Genomic DNA, 26,224 nt, shown 5'->3' on the forward strand with positions numbered 1-26,224 from the left:
CCCATCCATCCTTTTCTCTCCAATCAAATAAGGTATCCCAACCTTCCAATCAAATACAAGTTTGTAGTTAAAGCCTCATTCTCTTTATGACACGTGCGGAATATCCTCCATCCTGCTCTCATCAACAAAGAATTGTGTTTTTTTGGATGGCCTGGAAAAACCTGTATAATAAATTGTAATATGCTTTTCTAAATCAGTATCACCACTTATTATTATATGATCACTATCTAGCAATTGGTATATTCTTATTTTTCTGTGCTTACCATTAGCCACAAACTGAAAGTATTTGGTATTGGAATCATCTTCCAACAAGTCCTTTACTTTATCACGTTGGTACCACTTAATCTCCTCATCTTTTAGAAGCATAGCTAATCTATTCAAAAACTGCTTTAAATCTAATTCCTCTTGTGATAGTAAATTTATTATCAGTGTATTACCATAATATCTACACAAATAGTGGCAATCGTTGTCGTTGTACCAGGTTGGTGATGGGTGGTAATAGTGGTGTGGTGGTGGTTGTGGTAGGTAGTCAAGGTTACGGATAAAATATACTCTCTATCTTAGGAATCATCAGATATACGAATACGTTGTATCCTCAAGTATAAGAAAGTATTCATTTGAGTTAAGGAAATCAGTGAGTTCTTATGGAGATATTCTTTAAGGATGGGAAATATCAGAGTACTATTCGGAGAGGATAAGGAATGTGTCATATCGTAAGGGGTCCATTGTCTCCGTGTTCTGGACAGCAAGATGATCTGCGGTATAAATACATACCTGTCAGGGTTATGGACCCACCACATACCATGTTCTATACGGAAACAACCTACGGATATAGGAGAAGTTACGGATAAGGAAAGACAACTAGAGTTCTACATGGAAATGACAAGTACTACTCGGATTGTATGCATATTAGGTTTCCCTAGTTCTACTTAGACAAGGGGACACCTATGGGTATAAATAGAAGACCCCCTAAGAGGAGAGGGGGAGCCACCACAATCAACAATCTATGGAACAACAGAAGCCACAACATACAAGCCAACATACGCCAAGACAAGACGCTGGATATCGACTTCAGGGATAAGCACGGCTAGTCCCCTACGGTGTCTCCGGATACTGTCAGGAGAGACAAAAGCGTTATCTCTGATCTCGCCGGATGCCGATTCGAGGAGGAAGGCTACCCTGTTGTCGACTATGAGTCAGACCTACAGACCGCCATGTCGACAACAGTTAGATAGGCTACCCCAAATATTGTACTGGTGTGATTATGGTGAATAAGATCAATACCGGCTTTGCTTAACAGGATGTAGGGTTATTATCTGACAATTCAGGGGCCCGAACCTATATAAAAATCCTCGTCTATGTCTCTTTTACCTCAGTCTCACGTATACCCTAGTACCAACGATCCCCATACTATGCAAATACCGGAATCGCGACATCCAACGTCGACAGGTTTATATTAAAAAAAAAGATTTATGTGTTGGAGACTTCAGTGCACAAGCGTTGGTTTTCAGGAGAAACAATGCGTGTTCCAGAGTGCTCTGTGTGTGTCGTGTCCCAACGAGACCAGAACCATCGTCATCAACAATTTGATCTCGCGAGATCGACCAAGCTTCAGGAAATCGTCGCTGCAGAGAATCAGCAATATTCGCTGCATACGGAATCGATTTGATATGAGCCTATTCTGGATCATGCTTGTTTACGGTTTACATAATACCTGATATTTACATCTACTCGTTATATCCTGATAATACTAGAAGATCCATGCAATTTTTTGAATACATACTCGATATTATCTGCTATATGTCTTGCCTTCTAGAAAATATTTTTCAGGAACAATTGAGCACTCGAGTAGGTTGTGGTCAAGTGCACCGCATTATCGAGAACGATCTCGACGAATGCAGAGTCGTCGCGCCCAACCTGCCAACGAAGACCGACGACCTATCTCATAGCACCGGCCATAGCTGCACTATTCGAGAAAAGGTTGTTAACGGATAATTCCTCGCAAACGCCGTTGGCTTGATCACCCGACATGATTGCAAACAGACATCCGGATATGCTACAAGTTGGGTGTGTAAGTCATGCTGGCCACATGAGATGCACATGTAATAAACCAACTATAGCGCTTCCATTGGTGTTCGAGAGATGATTCTACTCGCTCGCTGGTTCTCGAACCAGTACGTAGCAATCTCCCGCACCACAAACTTCCATTGGTGTTCGAGAGATGATTCTACTCGCTCGCTGGTTCTCGAACCAGTACGTAGCAATTTCTCGCACCGCAAACTTCCATTGGTGTTCGAGAGATGATTCTACTTCCTCGCTGGTTCTCGAACCAGTACGTAGCAATCTCTCGCACCGCAACTTCCATTGGTGTTCGAGAGATGATTCTACTCGCTCGCTGGTTCTGGAACCAGTACGTAGCAATCTACCGCACCGCAACCTCCATTGGTGTTCGAGAGATGATTCTACTCGCTCGCTGGTTCTCTAACCAGTACGTAGCAATCTCTCACACCGCAACTTCCATTGGTATTCGAGAGATGATTCTACACGTTCGCTGGTCCTCGAACCAGTACGTAGCAATCTCTCGCACCACAACCTTAGATGGTCGAGGTACGACTACAGCAATAACGCAGCGGTCCTCGTACCACGACTTCAAATGATCGAGAGACACCTACTCACTGGTTCTCAACCAGTCAATCGTAGCGATCTCTCGTACATTTACTTCTAGTGGTTGAGTTACGATTACTACTTGGTTCTTGACCAGAGGTGTAGCGATTCTCCCATTACCTCTACTTCAATAAAGTTGATATCAGGTACACAATATCGCCAAGTGTTTTACCCAGAGATCCCTTACCACAAAGACACCTAGCATTGAAACCTATCCTAATGTCCCTTTACGCCGTCTGGACAAGGCCTCTGAGGAACCTAAGGGAACTTCGGCTGGGGACGCCCAGAGCAGATAAGGCCTTGTCGGATCCTTTAGAGACGAAAGACCATGTAAGATCTGGTCGTGTAAGAGTTCTCGCCGTGCGTATTAACCAAGCCATGTAATCGAAAATTGAGTTTTCCAACTTCACGGCTGGGGGCTAGGATCAGTGTTTGTTCAATCGAGGCAGGTCAAAGGTCCAAGAGCCATATCCTCCGAGAACGATTCTCCGACGACAAGGCTGGGGGCTAGGGAGAGTGTATAACTCAACAAACTGACTGATCGAAGTCAGTAAAAGAGTAGACGCTCATATACAAAACATTGGTCTGTAAGTTTAATTCATTTTCAGTTTTCCATACATATTATAACATGTCACCCTTTAAGCGTTCGCTCGGGGGGCTATTTCTATCTAATATTCTTTTCTGAGTATTGATTTCAGGAAAATTCTATTTGACATTATCGAAGACTTCATGTCTCTATGGTTCTACACCAAGATCGACTAAGGCGAGTACGATAAATATTGACAAGACTTCGTCGCAGATTTTACGCCTTCTCGATCATTCGAGGAAGGTTGGTGGATCTCGACAAGGAATACAGAATGAAAAGATGGTGTACCCGCCGAGATAAAATTTCTTGACTTCAATCCAAATTCTCGATTACAGCAAGACGGGAGACTTAATCGTATGCTCTGTACTTTCTTGGTTGACGTCGGAGATTGACTCAGACAAACCCTTTAGGTGCCCGCACGAGGCTGATAAAGGAAGTCTAACATTATCTCTGAACTCACTGAGAACAGTCACGTGAGCTCGATAACAGTTACTCCAAGGTCTGCAGTTGAGAATATGAACTCGCTCATTTGCATTGAAGTCGGGGGCTACTGTCAGTGTTATGGATACCACATACCTAATAGTAGTTGACTAAATCTCAGTAGGACCCACCACATACCATGTTCTATACGGAGACAACCTGCGAATATAGGAGGAGTTCCGGATAAGGAAAGACAACCAGAGTTCTACATGGAAATGACAAGGACTACTCGGATTGTATCCATATTGGTTTCCCTAGTTCTACTTGGACAAAGGGACACCTATGGGTATAAATACAAGACCCCCTATGAGGAGAGGGGACACATCCACCATAGACGACACGGAACATAGATCAAGACAGAAGATCAACATACAAGCTTACATACGCCAAGACAAGCCGCCGGATATCGACATCAGAGATATGCCTGGATCGACCCTTTCCGGTACCTACAAAGGCCGGCTGTAGGGATCTAGCGCTGTCTTTGATCTCGCCGGGCACGAACTCGAGAAGGAAGACTACCCTGTTATCGACTACGAGTCAGACCTTCAGACCGCCATGTCGACAACAGTTAGATAGGCTACCCCAAATATTGTACTGGTGTGATTATGATGAATAAAAGTAACGACCGGTTTTGGCCAACAGGATGTAGGGTTATTACCTGACAATTCAGGGGCCCGAACCTGTATAAAAATCCTCGTCTCCGTCTCTTTTACCTCAGTCTCGCATATACCCTAGTACCAACGATCCCCATACTATACAAATACCGGAATCGCGACATCAAACGTCGACAATACCCCTAGGGAGGTACAGGGCATCTAATCTTAGTATAAGACACTCGCTAGCACAAGCAATCTGAAGAACTTGAAGCCTGCTCGCTAATAGATCTCGTCACGAGTACTTCTTAACAAGGATCTCATCAGTAATCTTGAAATTCAGTTGTTCTCTTTTATACTCTGTAGTTTTCTCTATAATCCCATATAAACTGGATTAGAGCTATTACCTTACGAGAGGTCTGAACCGGTATAATCCTTGCCTTTTTGCGTGCTTGATGTCGTATCATGTAGATCCTCGTATCAATGTACCCCAATACTCTCAGAAAACGGTTCGTGGGTATCCCCGTCGAAAGTAATGGTAGGCTCTCTTAGTAATGGTGGCATTGGTAGTATTCGTTTGTTGTCGTAGTAGTGGTGGTAGCGGTAACTGTAAAAGGATTTTCTTAAGAGGATTTCACTTTATAAATTTTAATTTCTAAATCTTAATTGCATTCATTTGGTTTGGCACTGGCAACTATAATATTTAAAGAAACAAGAAAAATCATCCAAAGATAAAAAAAATATTTAAAATTTTTAGTTTTCCAACTTTAAATTCACAACTTCGAGGTTGTTACCTTCCTCTTGCTCACGCGTGATACGGCCAGCCAGCCCAAGCGCGAGCCACAATTGATCCCTTGTTGGCTTTGTTGCAAACTGCCCTACTATGCCTACAGAGCAAGCTAATAAGTATCGAGATACTAGGTATGATTGTTTTCCGATTTGTAGTATCATAGTATCGGAATAGTACCATACGATCAAGATACTATCAGATTATCGAAAGTACATATTTATATTGTATAAATCAAAGCATATAATATTAATTTTGATAAATATAATTCGTCTTTATGTAAACTTAAGCATATTTGTTCACATTATTTTCAATCCACCTTATTTTAAATAATATTTGGTGGGATCGTAGTATCAGGATACTATCTAAGATTTCGTAGGATTGTGTGAAAATGAATAGTATAATAATTAATCGAATATTACGAAAATTAGAATACTAGGTGAGAACAGCGGAGGAGAAAAAAGCGTTCATCAATCAATTGCACAAGCAAAAGAGGGTCTAGGTAGCAATGTACTTGGGGAAAGCGATGCTCACGCACCAAGACAAAAATGCCCTAATGGTCCCTTACGCTTTGCCGTAAGTATTACTTCCATACTACTGTTTCCATAATACAACATCACCTGTAATTCTCTGCAGCGACCACTACATACTATTTCTAGTATATCCGTGGGACCACCTGGTCGTCGTGCTTGATCCGGCACATTACGCCGAGAAGACATTCACGGAATTCCTTGTGTTGTTGAACTTGTAAGTATTGTTATACACTACGCAATAACTATTGGCTCTTGTACTCACAATTGACTCAAACAAAATTTTTGGCTACATAGAGCACACAAGTATTACAAAGACCAAAGCGGACGAGTAAAGGATGCCAGTAAGAGTAAGCTTCTCGTGAAGACACAATGGCCGGTAATGAATGGCATGTCCGCTATAGTAACATTTTTTATACTTGTTAGATTGAAATATTGACGTATAGAGAATTTTCAACACAGTGTTGCAAGCAACTACCAGGCAGTATCTTATGTGGATACTACATGTGCGAGATGCTTCAAATTAATGGGAGATACACAACAGAGTTTGCAGATATGAGTCTAGAAAATATCGTGTACACATTAACATATTCAATAATTTAATTTCCCTTTCAATATGTATTTTTCTTAAACATATCATGTCAATTCAATGGGTAGCAAACCGGTTCGACAAAAAAAACCATTCTCAACTTGTGTGCCGATATTTGTCGTTACATCCGCCACGATGTTTGTAACCATTTGGGCGAATTCTACGATCCGGAGAGCGACCTTGCAAAGAATGACCCTTTCAAACGCCTAAGAGAGTGGGAGAAAGAATTTATGTGAAAAAACAATTTAGAGACATAAATTGTATTTGGTTTTGAATTACTGTAAATTCCAAGACAATAATTATATATATATGTGTGTATGCGTACATGTCTATTACATATTTTATGTGAATGTGTGCATTCTACTTTCTTATTTATATCATAATGTGATTTCTTAATTCGTGCGACTAATGACAACCCTGATATATAGAACGCGTACCATTTGATAATCCGATATTGCTACTGGTTGAGATAGGACGAGATACTCCCAAACGCCTAGGTTATTGTATATAGTGCCGCACGGGATAATATATCTTCCCATGCGGTTGGGCCAATCGCATGCGAAAATTTGATTATCGCAGACCTTCTCGGGCGGGCATGCCGGCCTTCCGCACGGGAAGATGCTTTTCGCTCCACATGCAAAAACCCTTTCTATAGTAGGATAAGATCAGTATCGTTTCTCTTATTTTGGTTTTGTAGGATAGTACGATACCTCACATCCATTCATCAATTTATGTTTACTGGACCATGACATGTCGATCGCTGCTGCCTCCGACCTTGACGCCTCAACATACGCCTCCAGCGTCCTTCTCCTCGTCACGTATGAGGTTCATCGTCTTCAAGCTAGCGTGGCGACGAGCTTGGCCGCACAGGCTTGGCTCCGATTCAGTAGCGGACGCAGGATTTCAGCGAGAGATGCAGAGTTATTGAAGCAAGCATTATCCAATGACAAAAATATTGAAGTGCTAGTATGTGTTATTAGCTCAAACAAAAATCATTATTATAGAAAAATTATAAAACATCTAAGGGAAAAAGAATGATAATAATCTTGAAAAAGATAATTTTGTACTTACAAATGATTGTTTTGATAACTAACCGGCTGGGTACACATATACCAAACATATTAAATCACATTTGTTTGAAAAAAAATTGGGGTAAGCTCCTGAGCCCATTGGTGATGGATGGGTGCTTGTCATGTGATGATGAAATGCAGGACATATGAGTATGACTCATCCCATCCGCGCGTCCACCCAAGGCTCATCAAAGAAAAATCCCTTCAATCATCCCATCCATCCTTTTCTCTCCAATCAAATAAGGCCTATCCCAACGACCTTCCAACCAAATACAAGACAATAACATCTCATCATTTCCCACTTTATGTTGAAATCAAACATATATATACCTAGAACACACATGAACCTTACAAAAGCTCCTGATGTTATCTGTTTGTTCCTTAACTATATGTAGTACTATAGTTCTCACTCCATGCTATTGGCCTCGTCTACAGTAGTTCACTGTCATTAGCCCATCTAAAGGCCAATCAATCCATCTGTGGCTGGTGCTCTCTCGTTCTGTCCGTATGCTAGCTTCGAAAGAACTACACTAATATTGTCTTGTTGCCTAATGGAATGAGATTGCAAATTAAACTTGCATTATTTGGATGGACTTTAAGTTCAAGGTTATCAGTGTGTTACTATAATATCTACACAAATAATAGTGGAAATTGTTGTTGTTGTACTAGGTTGATCATGGGTCCTAGTAGTGGTGTGATGGTGGTGGTGGTAGGTAATGGTAGGTTATTGCAGCAATGGCGGCATTGGTAGTATTCGTTTGTCGTCATAGTAGTATAGCAGTAGCGGTAGCCATAAAAGTAATAATATTATCTATTAGTTTAAAAATATAATTACTTCTCCACCTATTTTCTCATCTTAACTAATCCCAATTATATACTATTTAATTTCTCAACTTACTTTTTTTCATCTCACTACTACAGACAAGATTTTTTCGTGCGGTGGTCCGGCCTATTTGCACCCAGGTGTCTGTGAAAATCATTATTTTCACGTGCGGGTGGGCCAACCGTACAGGATAATCGATTATCCCGTGCGGTCGTGTTATACCACCCATACGGAACAAAAAAACCAAAAATAAAAAAAAACAAGAAAATCGCCGCCGGCCGCCGGACCGCACCCACCTGGCCGCCGCCGAGCCCACCATCGTCGTCGCTGTTGAGCCCGCCCGCCGCCGCCATAGATGCGCCGGCCGCCACCGCCGCCAGATCCGCTGCCTTGACGATGCACGCGATGACTAGGAGGAGGACGACGAGCGCACGACGGAACCTTGCCTTGCCTTGCCGGAGCGCACGACGTCTGCTGTCTTGCCTTGCCTTGCCTTGACGGAGCCGAGCGCACAACGAGGACGACGACCAAGAGGAGGGGAATCCTGGCCGCCGCCGCTACTGCCGCCTCGCTACTCGCTGCCGCGCCCGACCACCGCCGTCGCCGAGGCCGCCGCCATTGCCGGCCCGACAGAGGGGAATGGGAGGAGGGAAGGGGGAAGAGGAGGGGAAGCCGGCCGGGAAGGTGTGGGGGAGGAGGTGGGAAGCCGGCCGGGTGTGTGGCTGGGAGAGGAGTAAAAGGAAGAGATAAGGTAGAGAGAGAGAGAGGGGAGTGGTTGAGGGACAATAAAAGGGAAAAAGGAAGAGAGAGATGGGAAAATTTTAAAGTGGGTGAGAGGGAAAGGACGGAGGATTATCCCGTGCGGTTGGATTAGGACGTCCGCACGGGAAAATCGATTTTCCCGTGCGGGCGACAGCCTAGCACTGGTCCCCCTATTTTTCCGTGCAGTTCCAATTACGGACCGCATGTAAACAAAAGGGGGGGCGTCCAGGAAAATCAATCCTGTAGTAGTGTCTTAAACCAATCACAATCATTCCCTATTTAATTTCAGATACTTTTTATAAATCCGTCTTATATTTGAGGATAAATGACACATTTTATTCGGGAATACATTACACAAATTACACATTACACAATATTCTTTGCTATAGCATGTAGAGGGGTCGCCATAGACAGTGTTATTCCAAACTTTTCTGCCATGTCTACGCCACCGTTCTTCTTCACTACTTCAGGCAGTGTCCACTGAAACTGATGAACTAGCGAGGCAAGCATAACATGCAGCATTCTATTTGCTACCGGATATCCGAGGCAGAAACGTCGTCCGGCACTGAATGGAATAAGTTCCATGTTGGTACTACCTGATGACAAACTGATCTCCTTTTGTAGGAATCTCTCTGGTATAAACTTGTCTGGTTCAATCCAAACCTCTGAATTCTGATGAATTGCCCATGTATTTACTATCACAGTGGTTTCTTTGGGGATTTTATACCCTTGTATTTCAACTGGGACGGCTGCTTTGTACATTAGCAGGGGTATGGCTGGATGTAGCCTGTGTGTTTCCTTGATGACTGCTTGAAGATAGGGAAGTTTGTCGATGTCTTCTTCATCTATGCAAGTTTTTGAGCCAATGACCTTTTTGAGCTCTTCTTGTAATTTTGTCATAGTTTGAGGATTCTGCAGTAGCTCGGCCATTGCCCACTCTATTACAGCTGAGCTTGTTTCACTGCCCGCCATTAGTAAATCCTGAAATTGGTTAAGCAATGTAAGTAATTTAGATAAATCGAATATCTTAACCAAAAAGTCAATCTTTAGGGAATACACTCTTAAAATATATGGTTATTTGCTATTGAACACCACGTACATTAATCAAAATATTCATTTTCGATTGAATAGGAGAGCAAAAATAGTGCGAAAGGACAAATATGCCACCGGCCTTGGTCATTTCGCTAGCTAGTACATTTGTCCTTTCATACTATTTATCTCTCTTTTATTTAATAAAATGAATATTTTAACCAACATGATGTCCCTAGCAGTAAATAACCATACTTTGAAAGTATCTTTCCCGAAGATCAACTTTTATTGTCCAAAAGCTAAAACCACTTAGGAGCCGTACGTGATGTCCTCCCGTAAAATTTGCCTTTAAATAAATGTGTAAATACCACCAAACTTATATTGAAAACACACCCACATGCAAACAGACCAACCAGAGAAAATATTTAAAGCCTAACAAAAACCTAGGCAGATGATTATAGAAATCACCTTATGCATAAAATATAGTTTGTTCTAAAGTGTTTTCGCTCCTTCAATCTTTATTTTTCATGTACCTAAATAGTTGTAAAAAATTTTGGAAAATAACTTTGTTAGAGATAACTCTAGCCGTGGTCACTGGGCTTCCGTCCACCCATTATGTTTTAGTGACTACGAAGTCTAATTAATGAAAAGTAGCCACAAACTGTCATGCCATGATTATTACTATCTTCTATAACAATCACGTTGTTTATTGCTCAGTAGCATTTTTTTGCCTCTTTGTAAAACATATGTGCATGCGGTGAGAAAAGTTACTTTTGGGCGTGGTTTTTCTGTTCTGAAAGGGTGATGAATTATCCAACTTTTTATAATATGTTAAGATACAATAATCGAACAGATTAACTATTATAAAGTTGTAAAGTAATTGGAAAAACATCCTTAACAAACTTATACTCCTTTTTTAAAATTAGATGATGTGGCTACCTTTTTATATGATATTTTAACCATTCGTTTTATTAAAAATAAATAAATATTATTTTATTATGACATGTTAATTATATATTAAAGAAATTTTAGATATGATTTATATTTTAGAATATTTATACTAAAATTTCAAAATATGGCATACAGTCAAAATATAATTAAAAGTAAACTGTATAATCTGGTAAAAAACTGAGATATATAGGATACATATACTTACGGCCATAAATGCTCTTATCACACCCCGGTTCATGGTGAGGCTGCTGTCGTCATTCTGCTCCTCTTTCTCCGACATGTCCAGCATCACATCAAGCAGGTCCTTCTCCTTCTCCCCGTGCGCGGCGCCGCAGCCACCGGCCGTTTCCCGGCCACGCATCCGCCGTTCGACATGGCCGTCGATCAGTTGGTACATCCACGTAATGTGCCTCGCCGTCCTTCGCCGCAGGCCCTGCAGATCGGCCATGGCCACCACCGGGAAGAACTCCGACACGTTGGGCGTCATCGTCAGCAGCGCGAACTCCCGCGCCGCGTCGCGGAACCGGCACGACGTCGCGGCGTCGATGCCCGCCGAGAACAGCGCCCCGAACAGTAGGCTCGCCATGGCCGCGAACGCCGCCCTCCCGACGTCGACCACCGCCGCGCCGCCTCCGCCGGACGCCGCAGCCAGCTCCGCCACGTGGCGGAGGAGGCCGCGCACGGCGTCGCGGCGCAGCGGGCGCTGCTCCTCGACCCGCCGCGGCGAGAACAGCTGCTCGGCGCCGAGCCGGCGCAGCGCGCGCCACCGGTGGTGGCGCGTCGGGAACGCGAAGATGGAGTTGCCGTCGTGCCCGTCGGTGCGCCACGCGTCCGGCGTGCCCCGGTCGGTGATGCTGGCGCCGTGCCTGTGCAGGACGTCGCGCGCCGTGGCCGGCGAGGAGGCCACGACGGCGAGCATCGTGCCCAGGCGGAGCGTCACCAGCGGGCCGTACCGCTCGGTGACGCGCGCCAACGAGCGGTGCGGGAGCTCACCGGCGACGTCGAGGAGGTTGCCGATGACCGGAAGCGGCCTCGGGCCCGGTGGAAGACGGCGGCGAGCGTCTGAGAGAAGCTGGAAGACATGGGAGCAGAGCAGCAAGAGTGCAAGTGAACAGATGCATCCGATGAAGATGGCCATTGATGAACGCTGGACTTTGGAGAATGAATGAACCTGTACTGCCGATCGATCTCGATCCATATGGAAATATAAAAGCATTACCCGTTGAAGAGTATGCGTTTTATGATTTGATGTGAAGTGACACCGTGACAGAAATTAAGAGGACAATAATTTAACTGAACATTTTCGCTTGAGTCGTGTACTAGGCTTTCATCTGTTGGCCTCTTTTGAAGGAGAAGCTAGCAGCCATTCAAGAATTCTTTAGCTTTGGTTCATCCGTTGCTTTCCATTATGTCCTTGCATGGTAATACATGGGGTTCTTTTTCTGCTAGTTGATACTCCATTCGTATTTTAATGTATGACGCCGTTGACTTTTTATTAACGTTTGACCATTCGTCTTATTTAAAAAATTTATGTAATTATCATTTATTTTATCGTGACTTTATATTATTATCAAATATTCTTTAAGCATGACATAAATATTTTTATATTTACATAAAAATTTTGAATAAGATGAATAGTCAAATGTTGTTCGAAAAGTTAACGGCGTCATATATTAAAATACGGAGGGAGTAATAACCTTCATTCAACAAAAAAATCCCTCCTTGCCCCCTCAGTGTCTTGCAGATTTTGGACCCTTCAATAGTCAACACCTTTACCTTACCTCCCGCTCCGATGATCTCGTTGATCTCCGGCGGCGGCAACGGCGTAGGGAAGAAGAAGAGGGCACAGGGGAATTATTCCTAACTTCTCCAACGAATCAAAACAATCCAATTAATGGCTCAATATTCCTAAAATTTTAGAGGGAATTTTCTATCAAATGTAGAGTAGGCAGTCTTTTTCTTTTTCACATACCTTCTTTTCCTCTGCCGATTTTGTATAATGTTTGTGTTCATTTCTAGCTATATGCAGAAGCCATGAGTTACACTTCTTAAACCAAGACAACGCCACAGTTGGTTGATATAGCAATTTCAAATTAGATTTGGAGATAAAAGGACAAACAAATAACAGAAGAATCTATAGAGTTCATTTGGAACAGACGAAGAGGAACGATATATTAAAAAAGAGAAACTTTCTCATGTACACCAGAGTTTGGTTCAATTCCATCTACGTCCATGAGTAACAGACCGTCTTGGCCTCTCGGTTTCTGTGATGAACTGATAATGCACGTGATTACCTGTTAGCTAGGACTGTTCATCGTTTAGTTAATTTTGTACAATTTGTGCTAAACAGAAGAATTAATGTGACATACTATTACTTGGTATTACGAGAAATGTGAATAATGGATGGTTCTCATTATTTAGCTCTAGGACTTTGCTCCAGATAGTACTGGTTCTTCTGCATATGGTTGCTTACCACTTTAATTTGCAAGAAGTTTTGGAAGCTGCCTATGCCTTAAAAAAAATTATCCGTTTAATTGCTTGGAGATTTATGAATGTTGGGAAACTTTTTTTTAGCAAAGGGCACAGCTTCATTTTCATTAATAGAAATGATTCGATGAGAAACAGAATGGAAAAACAAAAGAAAGCACAAACAAAAGAAAGCACCCCATACATGTATGTATGTATGTGTGTGTGTATATATATACATATATTCCTCTGAAGGGGACTATTTCTCGAGATGAGAATGACATCTCATTCTCTGCTCCACTATTCATGTTCTGGCAAGACAACGTAGAATAAAGCAACTTTTCCCAACACAAAGTTTATCTAAATTGTCAGCTTTTTTTTCTAGGCACCTTGAACCTAAAAAACTCAAGGGGCACTCTCAAAACAACATAAAACCAGCTTTCATTCCATCTTCTCGACACTAGAGTTGATTGTTGGTAGCCCTCATGCCAACACGGTTGTGTCTTCGATGGAACTTCTCCTAACATAGCTGAAGACTTGCTGTTTGCAAGAGAAGAGTTGTATGAATAGGGTTTGGCCGGGCCTAAGGGCATTCTTGTCCTCATGCCGAACAGTGAATAGTGTTTGCTTGTAATTGGTTGAAGTTGTCTTTTGGTCTCGTGTAAGGTCTATTGTGTGTGTTGTAAGGGTTCTTATCATCTTCTTTCTTCTCCTTAATATAATGATAAGTAGCTCTCCTGCGTATTAAAAAAACGTTTTTGGGATCTCTCCAGCTAAACTTGGACTTGAAGATCTTACTTGTGACTTGTCTGAGCAGTCAGCTCGCCCTAGCACAATCTTCCTTGCTTTCCACAATTCAAGGGAACCTATAATTGATAAAATGTACAGACATGTTGTATATATGTGAAATTGATTAAAGGGAGATATGGAACACACTATACACCACAACATCAAATAGGAAGCGTTGTCATGCGCATGGGTTCCATGCCTTTGAAACATACCTTCATGGTTTATCATATATATATAGTTATGGATGGAAGGCATCCTTCGAAACCTCTGCAACTTTTCTATCCAAGATAACACAGCTGTGGCAGATAAATGCTACTGTTTTGCAGCACCATGTTTACACCATCATCATCTTGTTGCTGCCATCAGCCATCATATTTCACAAGATATAGTAGGGAAACAGTAGGGTGGCACCACATCAAACAAAGGAGCAGTGCAATGAATATACAAAACGTAAATAACAATTAAACATGATACATATACGTACTATGTTGTACGAAATTTGAACAATTGACAACTTCACGTACTGATGGGAGAAATCTAGTTATCTTTTCTGTGCATATTTTTGAAGGTAATTAATTACTATACGTGTTCACTCTATATATCAAGCCATATGCATGTAGGAAGTTCAATGTTGGTTCAGTATCTATATATTCACAGATGAACCAAAATCTTTTGCCTCCATCCATTAAAAACAATATAATCCACAAGATTTTTTTAAAAAAGGAGTCTGCAGTGAAAAAAAAAGTGAAGTAATGAATGGTAGTGGAAAAAAAATATCATGAAGATAACTTTGATACACTTTAACCAACATAGATCATAGAGGCTGAATTGGAAATCAATAGGAAAAATAAGCTAGATGAGATGCAATAACCAGATTTTCATGCGTCCAAAAATCCACCTTGATTTCATACATGAGTCTCACAACAGAAGTTACGCATGCAGTCATTGAACAACAAAAATCATCTAAGAAAGTACAACGAGTACAAAGTCATTGCAACAAACATATTACATGTATTATTTGTATCAAACAGGTTCAAATTTAACGAAGCAAAAAATCACAAGGCATCCAATCCCTAAAAACTCCATTGCACCTTCATCACTAATCTTCAGCGACATTTGTTGTAGCATGTCAACCCTGTTTTGCTGTTTCTTCACTGCCTTCTGAAAAGAAGTGATGAGAAATAGTGTGATCAGTATATATGTTGCACTCAACAAGCAATTTAATTAAAACTATACAGTTATATTTAATTCTGCAGAAACTTTGTCAAGGATGTTCTATCAGACGACACATGTTACTCGAGCTACAGCAAACTTTTTCAGTAGGGTAAAACTCCCACAGACAGTAAATAATGGAATATTCATATATATTGCAGTCGCAACATGCTTTAACAAATACGGTTTTATATGTTTTTCTTATTTGCAAGGGAGTTTTATGTACATTCATATTCCTAGATCAGATTAACTGAGTCCCAAAAGTACCATTGAGCTAAGTTTTGTTACATATTTACAGCAAGTAAAATAACTATTTCTGAAACAGAATGGCCACATGTATCTTATATTAATCTCTAAATTAATGTAAAAATGGCTCAACGGACAATGATTGAAGCATAACCGCGCAGAAAGCTAAAAGGTTCAGCTAAATAACAATAATTCACATGTGCTACTGATTCATACAAAAAGCTAGTATTATCACTATATATTATGTTCCTAATTGATTTCTGATAAATCCTGTACATTTCTATATGTTCCTTTGACATCCCAGAACATATATATTTAACAGTTACTTTAGGCATTTCCAATAAGTTAACTGTAATAATCCAAATTGTGTGAACATACCGAAGGTAAAATGGATTTCAAGATTATAGCATTAGTAATGATATGATTATATGGGTTCAGTTGAATGCAAACAAATACAAATTCTTAACTGCTTTGTGCGCGCTTCAGAAATGAAATGGAGAATTTTGTATAAATAATCCATAAAACATTATGTTTGAATGGTAGAAAGCAAGGATAATATATAAACATATATACCTGCGGGAGTTGCGAGTTGGGACATAGAAGGATGCGTATGGGTGCACCATCTCAATATCTCGAGTTTCTTCACAGACCTTCTTAAGCTCCATGAATCCTGGACAGAACATAAAGATCCCGAGCATCGTCCAAAGGAACACTGCGTCACCCTCCTCTGCGATGCCGATGATCTTCACCGGTGGCAACAGCGGGAACCGAGCATCAGAGCTAGGCAATCAACAACAATGCCATTGTCAGATACCCGGATCACATGATTGAAGTTAAACTCAACCAATCTGGGGTTACTATACTTTTTTTTTTCTTTGGCTCGATTTGGGGCTATACTAGCTATACATATATACACAAATAAAGAGAAAAACAGTGGCAGACACAGGGGTTCCCGGGTATTTCTAGGAAGAATACCCAAAAATTTGTGAAATAAAATTAATATATATAGGTATATCACACATGTATATATTTCGTTATATCTAATACTTCATTCTAATTCTTTTGTCAACAAATTTATTTTTTTATTGCTGGCTCACCCAATTCTAATCCAATAGCTAACTACCTCAAGTCCCTTAACTCTATCCCACTAAACACAATGGACGGTATATTTCCTGTGTCTGCCAATGGACAAAAACATACAGTACAGTGGTTCTTAATTTCAGATTCACAGTTATAATAAGTTTATAACATAGCACATATTCAAAAGTTCCCAAATTTTTAGCAAAAGAGATTTCTTTATCAAGGTAACAAAACAACTAAAAGTTTGCCAATTTCACGAAATTTCCAACAAAATATCAAAGAACCCATTGGTTTTTTTCAGACCTGGGCAACGGTGCCGATGGGAGATCACGAAGAAGCCCCATGTCGGAGAGCTCAACGGTGCTACGCAGCACCCAGCCTCCGGCCTCCCGCGCCCACAGCCGGACGGTGAGCTCCAGCGCCCCGACGAGGCCGAGCACGCCGTCGCCGCGCGTCTTCATCAGCCGGGCGTTGCCGCAGCGCGGCGGCCGCTGGAACGTGGCCATCGTCCAGTGCTCGACGTCGAACGCGAGGACGAGGTAGCTGTACGCCGAGTGGTACGCCGTGCTCCCCACCACGGCGGACGGCTCGCCGCGGAGGTCGATGCCCCGCGGCAGGTCGACGAACACCTGCGGCGCCGTGGTCCACCTGCCGGTGCGCGACGAGAACGCCGCGCCGAACAGGCGGCCGCCGTCGGTGACGGTGGTGTACACGGCGGCCACGCGGAACGGCCCGTCGGCGTCGGCGTCGTCGTCGTCGCAGATCAGCGTGGCGTTGCATCGGATGGAGTGATGGAGATGGAGTCGTTTATGGGATGCCGCCTTGACGAGGCAGCGCTTGCCGGTGATGGGGTTGTAGACGAGGAAGTAGCAGGAGAATCTGCAGCAGCCGAGCAGGACGCGGCCGCCGCGGCAGTCGAGCACCGTCCATGCGTCGCCGGGGTTTACGTGGGTGTGGCAGCAGGGGACACCCTGGCGGCTTACCGACGGCGGAACGAACAGGGCGAGGGGGCCGGCGCCGGCGCAGACGAAGCGGGCGCCGCCGGGCGCGCCGCCGACGACGACGGTGTTGTGGAAGAACCCCGCCGTGGCGGGCACCCCGCCGTGGAGCTCGCGGTGGCGGCGGAGGAAGGCCGCGTCGCGCACGACGCGGCGCCACTCCGGGCACACGGCGGAGGCGCGGGCGAGCGCCTGGGGAAGCGCAGGGAGGCGCACCATGATCTCCAGATGGAGCTCGTCGGGCACGGTGGCGGCGGCGGCGGCGGCGAGCGGTCGGCTCAGCGACATGGCGGCTGGCGCGCGCGCGCGACGGCGGCGTGGATGGAATGGATCAGAGCTGAGATCTCCCGGCGGCGCGCGGCTGCGAGATCGGAAATGGGGAATTAGGGTTTGGGGATTGGATTGAAGGCGGCTGCTCGCTGAAGGCGGAAAATGCGGACAAGCGGCGAGGTAGCGACGCTCTCCAGTGACCTCACGCGTTCTTCGTCAGCTTGTCAGTAACTGTTCTTCAGTGAGACTTTTACGCGAAACACCCCGGTTTTTTCTTTTTTTTTTTACTCATTTTCTCGCACCATTTGTCTCGTGTGTATTTGCAGTTACCTCGGCAAGGCAGAGAGAAAAAGAAAGTAACCGAATTTTCTTCAGGTAAATTAGAAAACATTTCGGCTATATATTGATCCATGCTATTAGTTTTTAAAGAGTTCTTAATTTGCAATATTGTTTTCCCTAAAAGGGATTTGTTACATTTTAGGCGTCTGAAATTTTATAAATTTTCCGTCACCTAAAGTTTCATATGGCTAAGCTAAACTATGTTTGCAAAACTATGCAATGTACAATTTTGGTCTATTTTAACTACAAAGTTATCATTATGTATATGGTTTTACATTTTTTTTTAATCAAGGGACAATTGTGTCCATGCCTCTGCTTTGAACCTCCATTGTTGCTTTGCCCTCACTTTTTAAGGTTTGTAATTTACACCGTTTTCTGAAAACGAAGAAGACATTTGCCAACACTTTAGACAGTTGTTAGGTATGTCCCACGAAATTGAGTTAAATAAATAGGAACGAAAATAGAAAAATGATTTATGAAATATAGGTTTAAATAAATAGGAACGAAAATAGAAAAATGATTTATGAAATATAGGTTTAAATAAATAGGAACGAAAATAGAAAAATGATTTATGAAATACTCTTCTACCCTTGTAGTAAAAGAAAAGGTTACCCCAACCATCCCGTTGTGTTTCCTGCCACAGCTTTCACCATAAAACCCCTAGGCAGGCAACGGCTAATCTGGCAAGACCACGTGGCGGGCACGGCGGCGGCATTCAAGTGCGTTGAGGCATGCCGTTGTGGCGGGGGTGGATTCGTCATTCCGGTGCATCGATGCAACTATGCGAGGCTGGCGGCCACAGTGTTTTTAGCACCTCAGCACGCGAGAAACATGCAATGCAGCGGAGAGGGTGGTTTCAATGTACCGACGTTGCTGGATGTGTGAAAGAAGGCAGGTGGCTCGGTAGCATAAGGCAAGACCATGTTCATGCCAGCACCGTACCACCTCACGGCCACCGGCCTCAGCTCATCCTCAATCCCTCCCCCTAGCACTCTCCTCTTCCTGCCGCCTCCCCGCAGCACTTTAGCATAATGATCGCCTTCTTCCTCAAAGGCGACAACATCTTTGGAGGGAAGGAGCAGGGACAGGAGGTGGAGGGAGTGTGAAAAGAAGAATAGGCCAATATAAAAACGGGAGGTTGTAGGAGGAAGACCCGACGAGGTGGAGGGCCATGGCGAGCGAGACAGCGGAGGGAGCGTGAAAAGAAGAAGAGGCCAATGTGAAAACGGGAGGTTGAAGGAGGAAGACCCGACGAGGTGGAGGGCCATGGCGAGCGAGACAGCGATGGAGTTGGGGGTTGTCTTGAGGGAGTGGAGGGCGATAGCAAGGACGTGGGATGGGTCGGGGCAGCTTGAGGCATGTGAGGCACTTGTTGAACGGTGGCAGGATGGCCTCAAGGTGGGAGAAGGTGGCGAGCAGGTCCTTGGTCCTCTTCAGCGCCTTGAAGGCCTCCTCCACGACGGTCACAGCAATAGCAACGGTGAGCGGGGGAACAAGTGGCAGAGGGGCGGATGAGATGACGGGGAGGGTTCGATGTAGGAAATCCTATAAATTGAGCACATTCTATCAAAATTTTAACAAAATTCAATTCAAGTACCATCAAAATTTTACTTGTGGTAGTATTTGTCATTTTTTTTGGCAAAAGTAAAAAAATGCTCATATTTGAATTATTTAACACAATCTTACTTCATATCATTCAAAACAGAATAGGGACGAAATCACTAGAGATGAAAAAAAGTAGTGGCAAAAATGCAACAACAACCAAGGATATATATGCCTTTTCGCCATTGAATTAACACCATCAAAACAGCAGGCCAAACCAATGGCAAAACTTTGCTTCATTTAAGAAAAAACAGCAATAAAATTGCAAACCCTAAAAAGTCGGGACAAATTTATCTATGTTTGAATAATTTTACATGTAATTTTGTTTTTTATTGTAAATTTATTTCATATTTACTTATAAAATTTACCGTTCAACAGGAAAGAAACGACTTTGTTTGCATGAGTAATAGTGGAAGTGACAACTCTTGGCATGCTATATATTTAAAGGATGATAAAAGTGACTGAAATTTCAGTCACCTGAAATCTAGACACTCGACATACATTATGCCCGTTTGAGCAAAAGAAGAGTAGGTAATTAAGAATTTAATATCACAATTTTTTGATAAATAGAAACAAAAATATTTTTCACTAATATATATTTGGATGAAATTCACCAAATTAAATGTCTACATATAAGGATCTCACTCAATAAATTTCTAGCTCAGATGTTGCTTTGCAAAAATGTATATTACATAAATTTGACAATTAATTGCACTCACTAGTTGTAGCGCCCGTTCCGTCGTGGCGCCTAGCGGGAAAATTTAAATTCTAAAAACCCTAATTGTGAAAATTATTTCTTCGCTTGCAGTCAGTCGCCGTGCCATTCCGGATCTCGAATCCCCGATCCATCGCCAAATCCAAACCCTAATCTCAATTTTCCTTCCCAATTCAATTCCTCCACAAAAGTCCATTTTGCCTCCCTCAGGTTCGGTGGGCCAATTTCCTCTCGGCCCATCTCTCTCTCCCTCCCTCTCTCTCTCCCTCTCTCTCTCTCCCTCTCTCCCTCGCTTTGCCCGTGCGCCGCGCGCGGGTGCGCGTGAGCCGCGCCGCGCCGAGCGCCTCTCCCTCGGCTCTCCCCTCCCTCGCTCTGCTCGTACGCCGCGCGCGCGCGTGCGCGCGAGCCGGCGCCGAGCCGAGCGCCCTCCGCCCTCGCTGCCGCTTCCCGCCAACGCTGCCCAAATCATCATGTCGCCCCGTTGCCTCCCGCGCGCGCACGCCGTGGTGGCCGACCGGCCAGTCGCCACCGCCATCAGCACCTGCCGCGCCTGCCCCGCGTCTGCCGCCCGTGTCGCAGCTCCGCTCCAAACCGGTCCGCCGTCATCGCCGTCGTCATCGACCCAGCCTCGCCACCACCGCGCGCTAGCTTCCAAGGGACGGAGGCAGAGCTCCTCCTCCCTCTGCGCGTCACCCCCCCTCTCCCTCCTCCTTTTCCCAAAGCGGCAAGGGGCAAGCCCCCTTTCTTCCTTCCTTTTTCCCTTTTCTCTTCTTCCACCGGCGTCATGCCCTCTGTCGCCGTTTTGGCCGCGACCGCTGAGCGCCAGCTCGCTCCTTGACCGCCCTAGGTCGGTTCCCAAACCGACATTGCCCTCCTATTAAACCAAGGCGCCCTCCCTTCCTTTCCCTCCCCCATTCTCCCTCGCTCCACCGCGCCATTGCCGTCCCCTCTGTCTCTCTATCGCCGACCGCTGCCGTCGCGTGTGCCAGAGGAGCCGGTGCGTGCTAGGATGCGGAAGGGGACTCCGGGCGCTCGTCTTCTTCCTCTTCCCTGGCCCGAGGCCGGAGAGATCACTCCCGTGCCGTCGGCCTCTCGTCACAGCGCCCTCCTCTGCAGCGGTAGTGCATCCTCCCCGTTCTCCCTCCTCGTCCCGCCTCCTCCCCTTAGACTCGGTTAGTAGCATGTGTAGCCTCCCCGTAGCAAACTGGCGCCGCCCCGACTGCTGCCGTCGCTCGCAGTGGACTCGCCGCCGTCGCCGCCCGAGTCTGGTAGCCACCTCTCGTCGCCGGCCTCCCACGGCGTGTTTCCTCCTAATCCGGTGCTAGGAATGCTTTACCTTAGCCGCGTAGATGCTATCACCTCGTCGCCGTTTCCCCCTTTTCTCGCCGCCGATTGCCGCCACCGTAATCCGCCGCCGTTGAACTCCCTCCGGCGAATCCGAGCCGTTGGCTCGCTCTCTCTCGTTCTCCCTCGTCATTCCGGTGTACACCCCGTCGCCCCTCGTCGTCGCACGGCGTCCTGGAGAAACCGCCGCCGCCCGCCGTCCATTCGCGGCCGGCGCCTTCGTTTTCCTCCAGCCGACCCGCGTGGCAGCCACGTAGGCGCCACGTCGGTGCCACCTCGGCACGACCGGATCGGCTGACCCAGTCAGCCACTCCCTCCGTTCCACCCTCCCCGTGCGCATGGTCCACGGTGAGCCGTGAGGCTGCGCGTGGGCCCGCCGCGCACCGCGTCCTCCGCGAACCGCGCGTGCGCCGCGCCTCCCTTCCCAAACCCTAGCACGCCCCACGTGCACCTTGCTCACGGCGAGCCGAGCCACCGATAAGCGGGTCCCACTCGGGACCACGCGGGATGGACCCGACCCACCGGCTCCCTCTCTCTCCTCCCCACCGCGCGCGCGCCTTGGGCCGCCTTCTCGGGCCGGCCAGCCCGTTAAGTTCGGCCGAGCCGCCCCTTTCTCTCGGGCCACGCCCTAGCCGCCCGAGGGAAATCTAATTCCCCTCCCTCTTTCTTTTCTTTTCTTTTCTTTTCTCAAAAAGGATTTAAATAAATCCTTTTCCTTTAGATCAAAAATCCAATAATCTTAGAAATTCCATATCTTATCAACCGTACATCCGTTCGACTCCGTTCAACTTCCAAAATTCCTCAAATCTTGAGATCTATCTAATGGCACGCTTAGAGGTCAATAATAGGGCTTATTTTTGCCGTTTGTTGAGTTGCGTTTCACGTGTAGTTTCAGAGCCCGAAGACCCGCAGTGCGAGGATTACGAGGATCAAGCTCAAGATCTTAAGCAAGGCAAGTCACCTTTGACCATCTTGCACCTATAATTTAAATCTAAGTATTTCTTTTCCGCAAATATTGTATGAATAGGATTAACACAAGTAATTCGGCCGCGGCTTGCGAGATAGCCCGTCGGCCCCCAATCCTAATTACTGCAATTACCCTCCTTGAATTATTGAACACTTAATCCTCCCTTGTCGACTGTTGTGCTTCGATGTACGGGCCTTCGGGCACGCGCATCGGGACACCTCCCCTCAAATATAAAACATCCAACGATGGTTAAAACTTGGGTTTTACAAAAGACTTGGAAAACCCGACACCTGGGTCGGTGCTTGCAAACTAAATGAATTTCCAAAATCGCAGGCCGGGGGACGTACCGGGAGTACGGTTTCCCGCTCTTGCACTTAAGGACCATTTCCTTGGAATTTCATCCGAACATAAGACAAGTGCGGTCACATGGGTGAAATGGGACACCCCTGGCTGAGTAAATTGCTAATCGGGGGAGCCTTGATGCCAAGAGACATGTGGATTCAACGGGGTGGTGTCGGGGAGAACTCCCGGGCTTCCTGGCACAGTATGGTCTGGGACCTAACCTGGTGTTGGTCTGGGACCCCTCTCGTTGGCATATGGTAAACCTGTGTCGGCTTTCGAAATGCCTTGTCATGAAAGCCTCAAGGTCTCCAGACGTGGCCATTCTGCACGGGCTGGGTGATTCGGGTTAGTAATGTCGTGTGGGTAAAGTGCACCCCCTCTGCAGAGGTTAACAAACTGTTCGAACAGCCGTGCCCACGGTCATGGGCGGATGTGAGGTGATTCCTAGTGTAGTTTTGTTTGACTACTGCTTTGTGAAATTGCTGTTGTGGAATGGGTTCGATGTTTAAAAAATCTGCGGTTGATGGGATCAGCCAGGCCCGGGTGGCCGTTTGAAAGCTGTTGGCCGGGTGCCAACCCTGATCAATTCAAAGACTGATACATTGCACATACTCCGACCGGATGAGACGCACTGTCCCATCCGTGTCGTTTGAGAAGCACTCACTTAGTTGTTTCAAAAAGGAGTTTAAATAAAATCAATTGCAAAAACAACAGCCTTTCCTTTGAAGCCTGCATTAAACACTTAATTCCCATGGCTTGCTGAGTACTCCTGTACTCACCCTTGCTCTATATAAATAATCCCCGCAGTTGCCGAAGAAGATGATGTGGCCCCCGCTGACGAGTTCTTCTAGGAGCAAGTCGGCTACGATGAGTTTTAGGGTTTTGGCCTAGTTCCCAAGTCGCGCCTGTGATGTTTGATTCAAGTCTTGGCTTTCGCTTTCCCTTTTGTAATACAGTTGTGAGCTCGGGATCTGTCCGCAGCCCAACATGACTGTACTCCTACTCTGTAATAAAGAGACCCCTGTGGCTGTGATATTCTGTCTTCCTGTGATACCAGCACTGTTTCCTGGGACTGGTATCGATTAACAGGTTAATTTGGAACGTCACGGGCTAGTCCCGTTCGGGGCTAGTTCGGGGCGTGACACTAGTTAAATTTCATCCTCTTTTACAAGCGTTTATTCTCCACCATCGATCCTACTTGATTTTGTACAACCGTACGTAGACCTTCCCGGTCAAATCCAATGAACATAGTGACGGCAAAGAGCAGCGTGAATCGAGCTAAGCTCTCCCTCTCACATCTTAATAGCGCCCACAAGGTCTGAAATAGGGATTAGGGTTCAGGGTCAGGAATGCGGATTGATTAAAGGCTGTTGAAGCGGAAAATGCGGGAACAAGAAACGATCGAGCAACGCTCCGGTGACATGCTATGTTCTTCGTTGGCTTGTTTGTAACTGTTCTTCAGTGATAATTTTGCATCCAGCACAGCATAGGTTGGAGTCATTTGTGTATCTGCCGTGTCCTCCTCAAGGCAGAGAAAATAAAAAGAAACCGCAAGGAAATCAAAAAACTGTTGCTATATATTGTTCCAAGGTATTAGTTTTCAAAGTCTTCTATGCAAATTTTTTTTACAAAAGGGATTTTCTAGATTTTATGTGCAAATTTTATAAATCTTCAGTCACCTAAATCACGTATGGCTAAACCTAGGTTTGCAATACTATGCAATGTGCAATTTTAGTTCGTTCTAACTGCAACTTTTTCATTGTATATGGTTTTATTACAAAAGGCAAAATAATTTTCTTAAATAAATAGTGGCCACATGTATTTGATATTTGTTAAGAAATCCTCATATTGCATTATCTCCAAATCGAAGTACAAAGGCTCAGTGGAAGTCTAGAAGATGATTGAAGCACAAGCGCATAAAATTAACTAAAAGGTTCAACAACAAAGCAAGATTTCACATGTGCTACTGATTCATACAAAAATATTGTCTTTTATATTATCACTATGTATTTATGTTCCTAATTGATTTCTGATAAATCCTGTACATTTTTATATGTTAATTTGACAACCTATAACATATATATTACCAGTTAATTTAAGTATTTCCACTAAACTTATTTTAGAAAATGGACTAAAACCTGGTCTCTACATTTCCATAAACTTAACTAGGACAATAATCTGAATTAATTGTCTAAGCAAAATGAAGGCAGAATGGAAACAAACATTTCAGGATTCAAACATAAGTAATGATATGTGATTACATGGTTCAGTTGGATGTAGACAAATAGTAAAAATTCATAACAGCTGTGCATTTCAGAAATGACACTAGAAAATTTAAATAACGAATCCATGAAACCGATTTGAATTGAATTGCCTATCGGAAGCTAGGATGGTTTGCGAACATATACCTGTGGGAGTTGCGAGTTGAGACATAGAAAAGGTCACATACGGATCGGATGCACAATCTCCATATCTTTAGTTGCTTCACAAACCTTCTTATTAAGCTCCATGGATCCAGAACAGAACTTGAAGATCCCCGACAATGTCCATAGAAACACCACGTCGCCCTCCTCCGCAACGCCAATGATCTTCACCATCGGCAACAGCGGGAACCAGTGATCATCAGAGCTATAGGCAATGCAAGTAACAACGATGCCATTGTCAGATATCCAGATTACATATGATCAGTAATTTAGCAGTACATTTTTTGGCACTAAGAAATCATTTTTTTGGCAAATATATATTTGGATGAAAAATCACTAAATTAAATGTCTACATATAAAGATCTCATTGACTGAATGTGCGATAGCCTGATTATTAGTAGCTAGCCACGCCGATCGAGACATCCTGAATGTACGCCCAATCTTGATGCCCCGGTGTATAATAATTAATAAGATATATAACTATCATCAATTATCAATTATAAAAACTGATCCCAAAGTCCACACATTTACTGTTGTTCCAGAAAAATAATTTCTCCAAATACAACT

General features: G+C 44.4%; 2 protein-coding genes across 2 annotated transcripts; both read right to left on the reverse strand.

Annotated features, from left to right (window-relative positions):
• Positions 1-9,161: 9,161 nt before the first annotated feature.
• LOC127752926 (carnosic acid synthase-like) lies at positions 9,162-12,162 on the reverse strand. The gene is made up of 2 exons (XM_052278373.1): positions 11,070-12,162; positions 9,162-9,865 (listed from the first exon to the last, which is right to left on the reverse strand). The coding sequence occupies exons 1-2, from the start codon at positions 12,078-12,080 to the stop codon at positions 9,251-9,253; spliced, it is 1,626 nt and encodes a 541-aa protein (XP_052134333.1). The 5' UTR covers positions 12,081-12,162; the 3' UTR covers positions 9,162-9,250.
• A 3,849-nt stretch (positions 12,163-16,011) lies between these two features.
• Positions 16,012-17,943, reverse strand: LOC127752653 (uncharacterized). The gene is made up of 3 exons (XM_052278059.1): positions 16,961-17,943; positions 16,151-16,357; positions 16,012-16,057 (listed from the first exon to the last, which is right to left on the reverse strand). Exons 1-3 carry the CDS (start codon positions 17,941-17,943, stop codon positions 16,012-16,014), a joined length of 1,236 nt encoding a protein of 411 aa, XP_052134019.1.
• Between the last annotated feature and the right edge of the window lie 8,281 nt (positions 17,944-26,224).

This window comes from Oryza glaberrima, chromosome 10 (genome assembly GCF_000147395.1).
Source record: "Oryza glaberrima chromosome 10, OglaRS2, whole genome shotgun sequence".
Lineage (NCBI taxonomy): Eukaryota > Viridiplantae > Streptophyta > Magnoliopsida > Poales > Poaceae > Oryza > Oryza glaberrima.

What these genes read in the sequence shown, in the direction of transcription:
- LOC127752926 (XM_052278373.1), bottom strand. Translation starts at nt 12,080, where the DNA reads ATGCTTTTATATTTCCATATGGATCGAGATCGATCGGCAGTACAGGTT. An exon ending in TGATAAGAGCATTTATGGCC is followed by an intron (nt 9,866 to 11,069) that starts GTAAGTATATGT and finishes AACCAATTTCAG; the next exon opens with GATTTACTAATGGCGGGCAG.
- LOC127752653 (XM_052278059.1), bottom strand. Translation starts at nt 17,943, where the DNA reads ATGTCGCTGAGCCGACCGCTCGCCGCCGCCGCCGCCGCCACCGTGCCC. An exon ending in CCATCGGCACCGTTGCCCAG is followed by an intron (nt 16,358 to 16,960) that starts GTCTGAAAAAAA and finishes TTGATTGCCTAG; the next exon opens with CTCTGATGCTCGGTTCCCGC. An exon ending in CCAACTCGCAACTCCCGCAG is followed by an intron (nt 16,058 to 16,150) that starts GTATATATGTTT and finishes TCATTTCTGAAG; the next exon opens with CGCGCACAAAGCAGTTAAGA.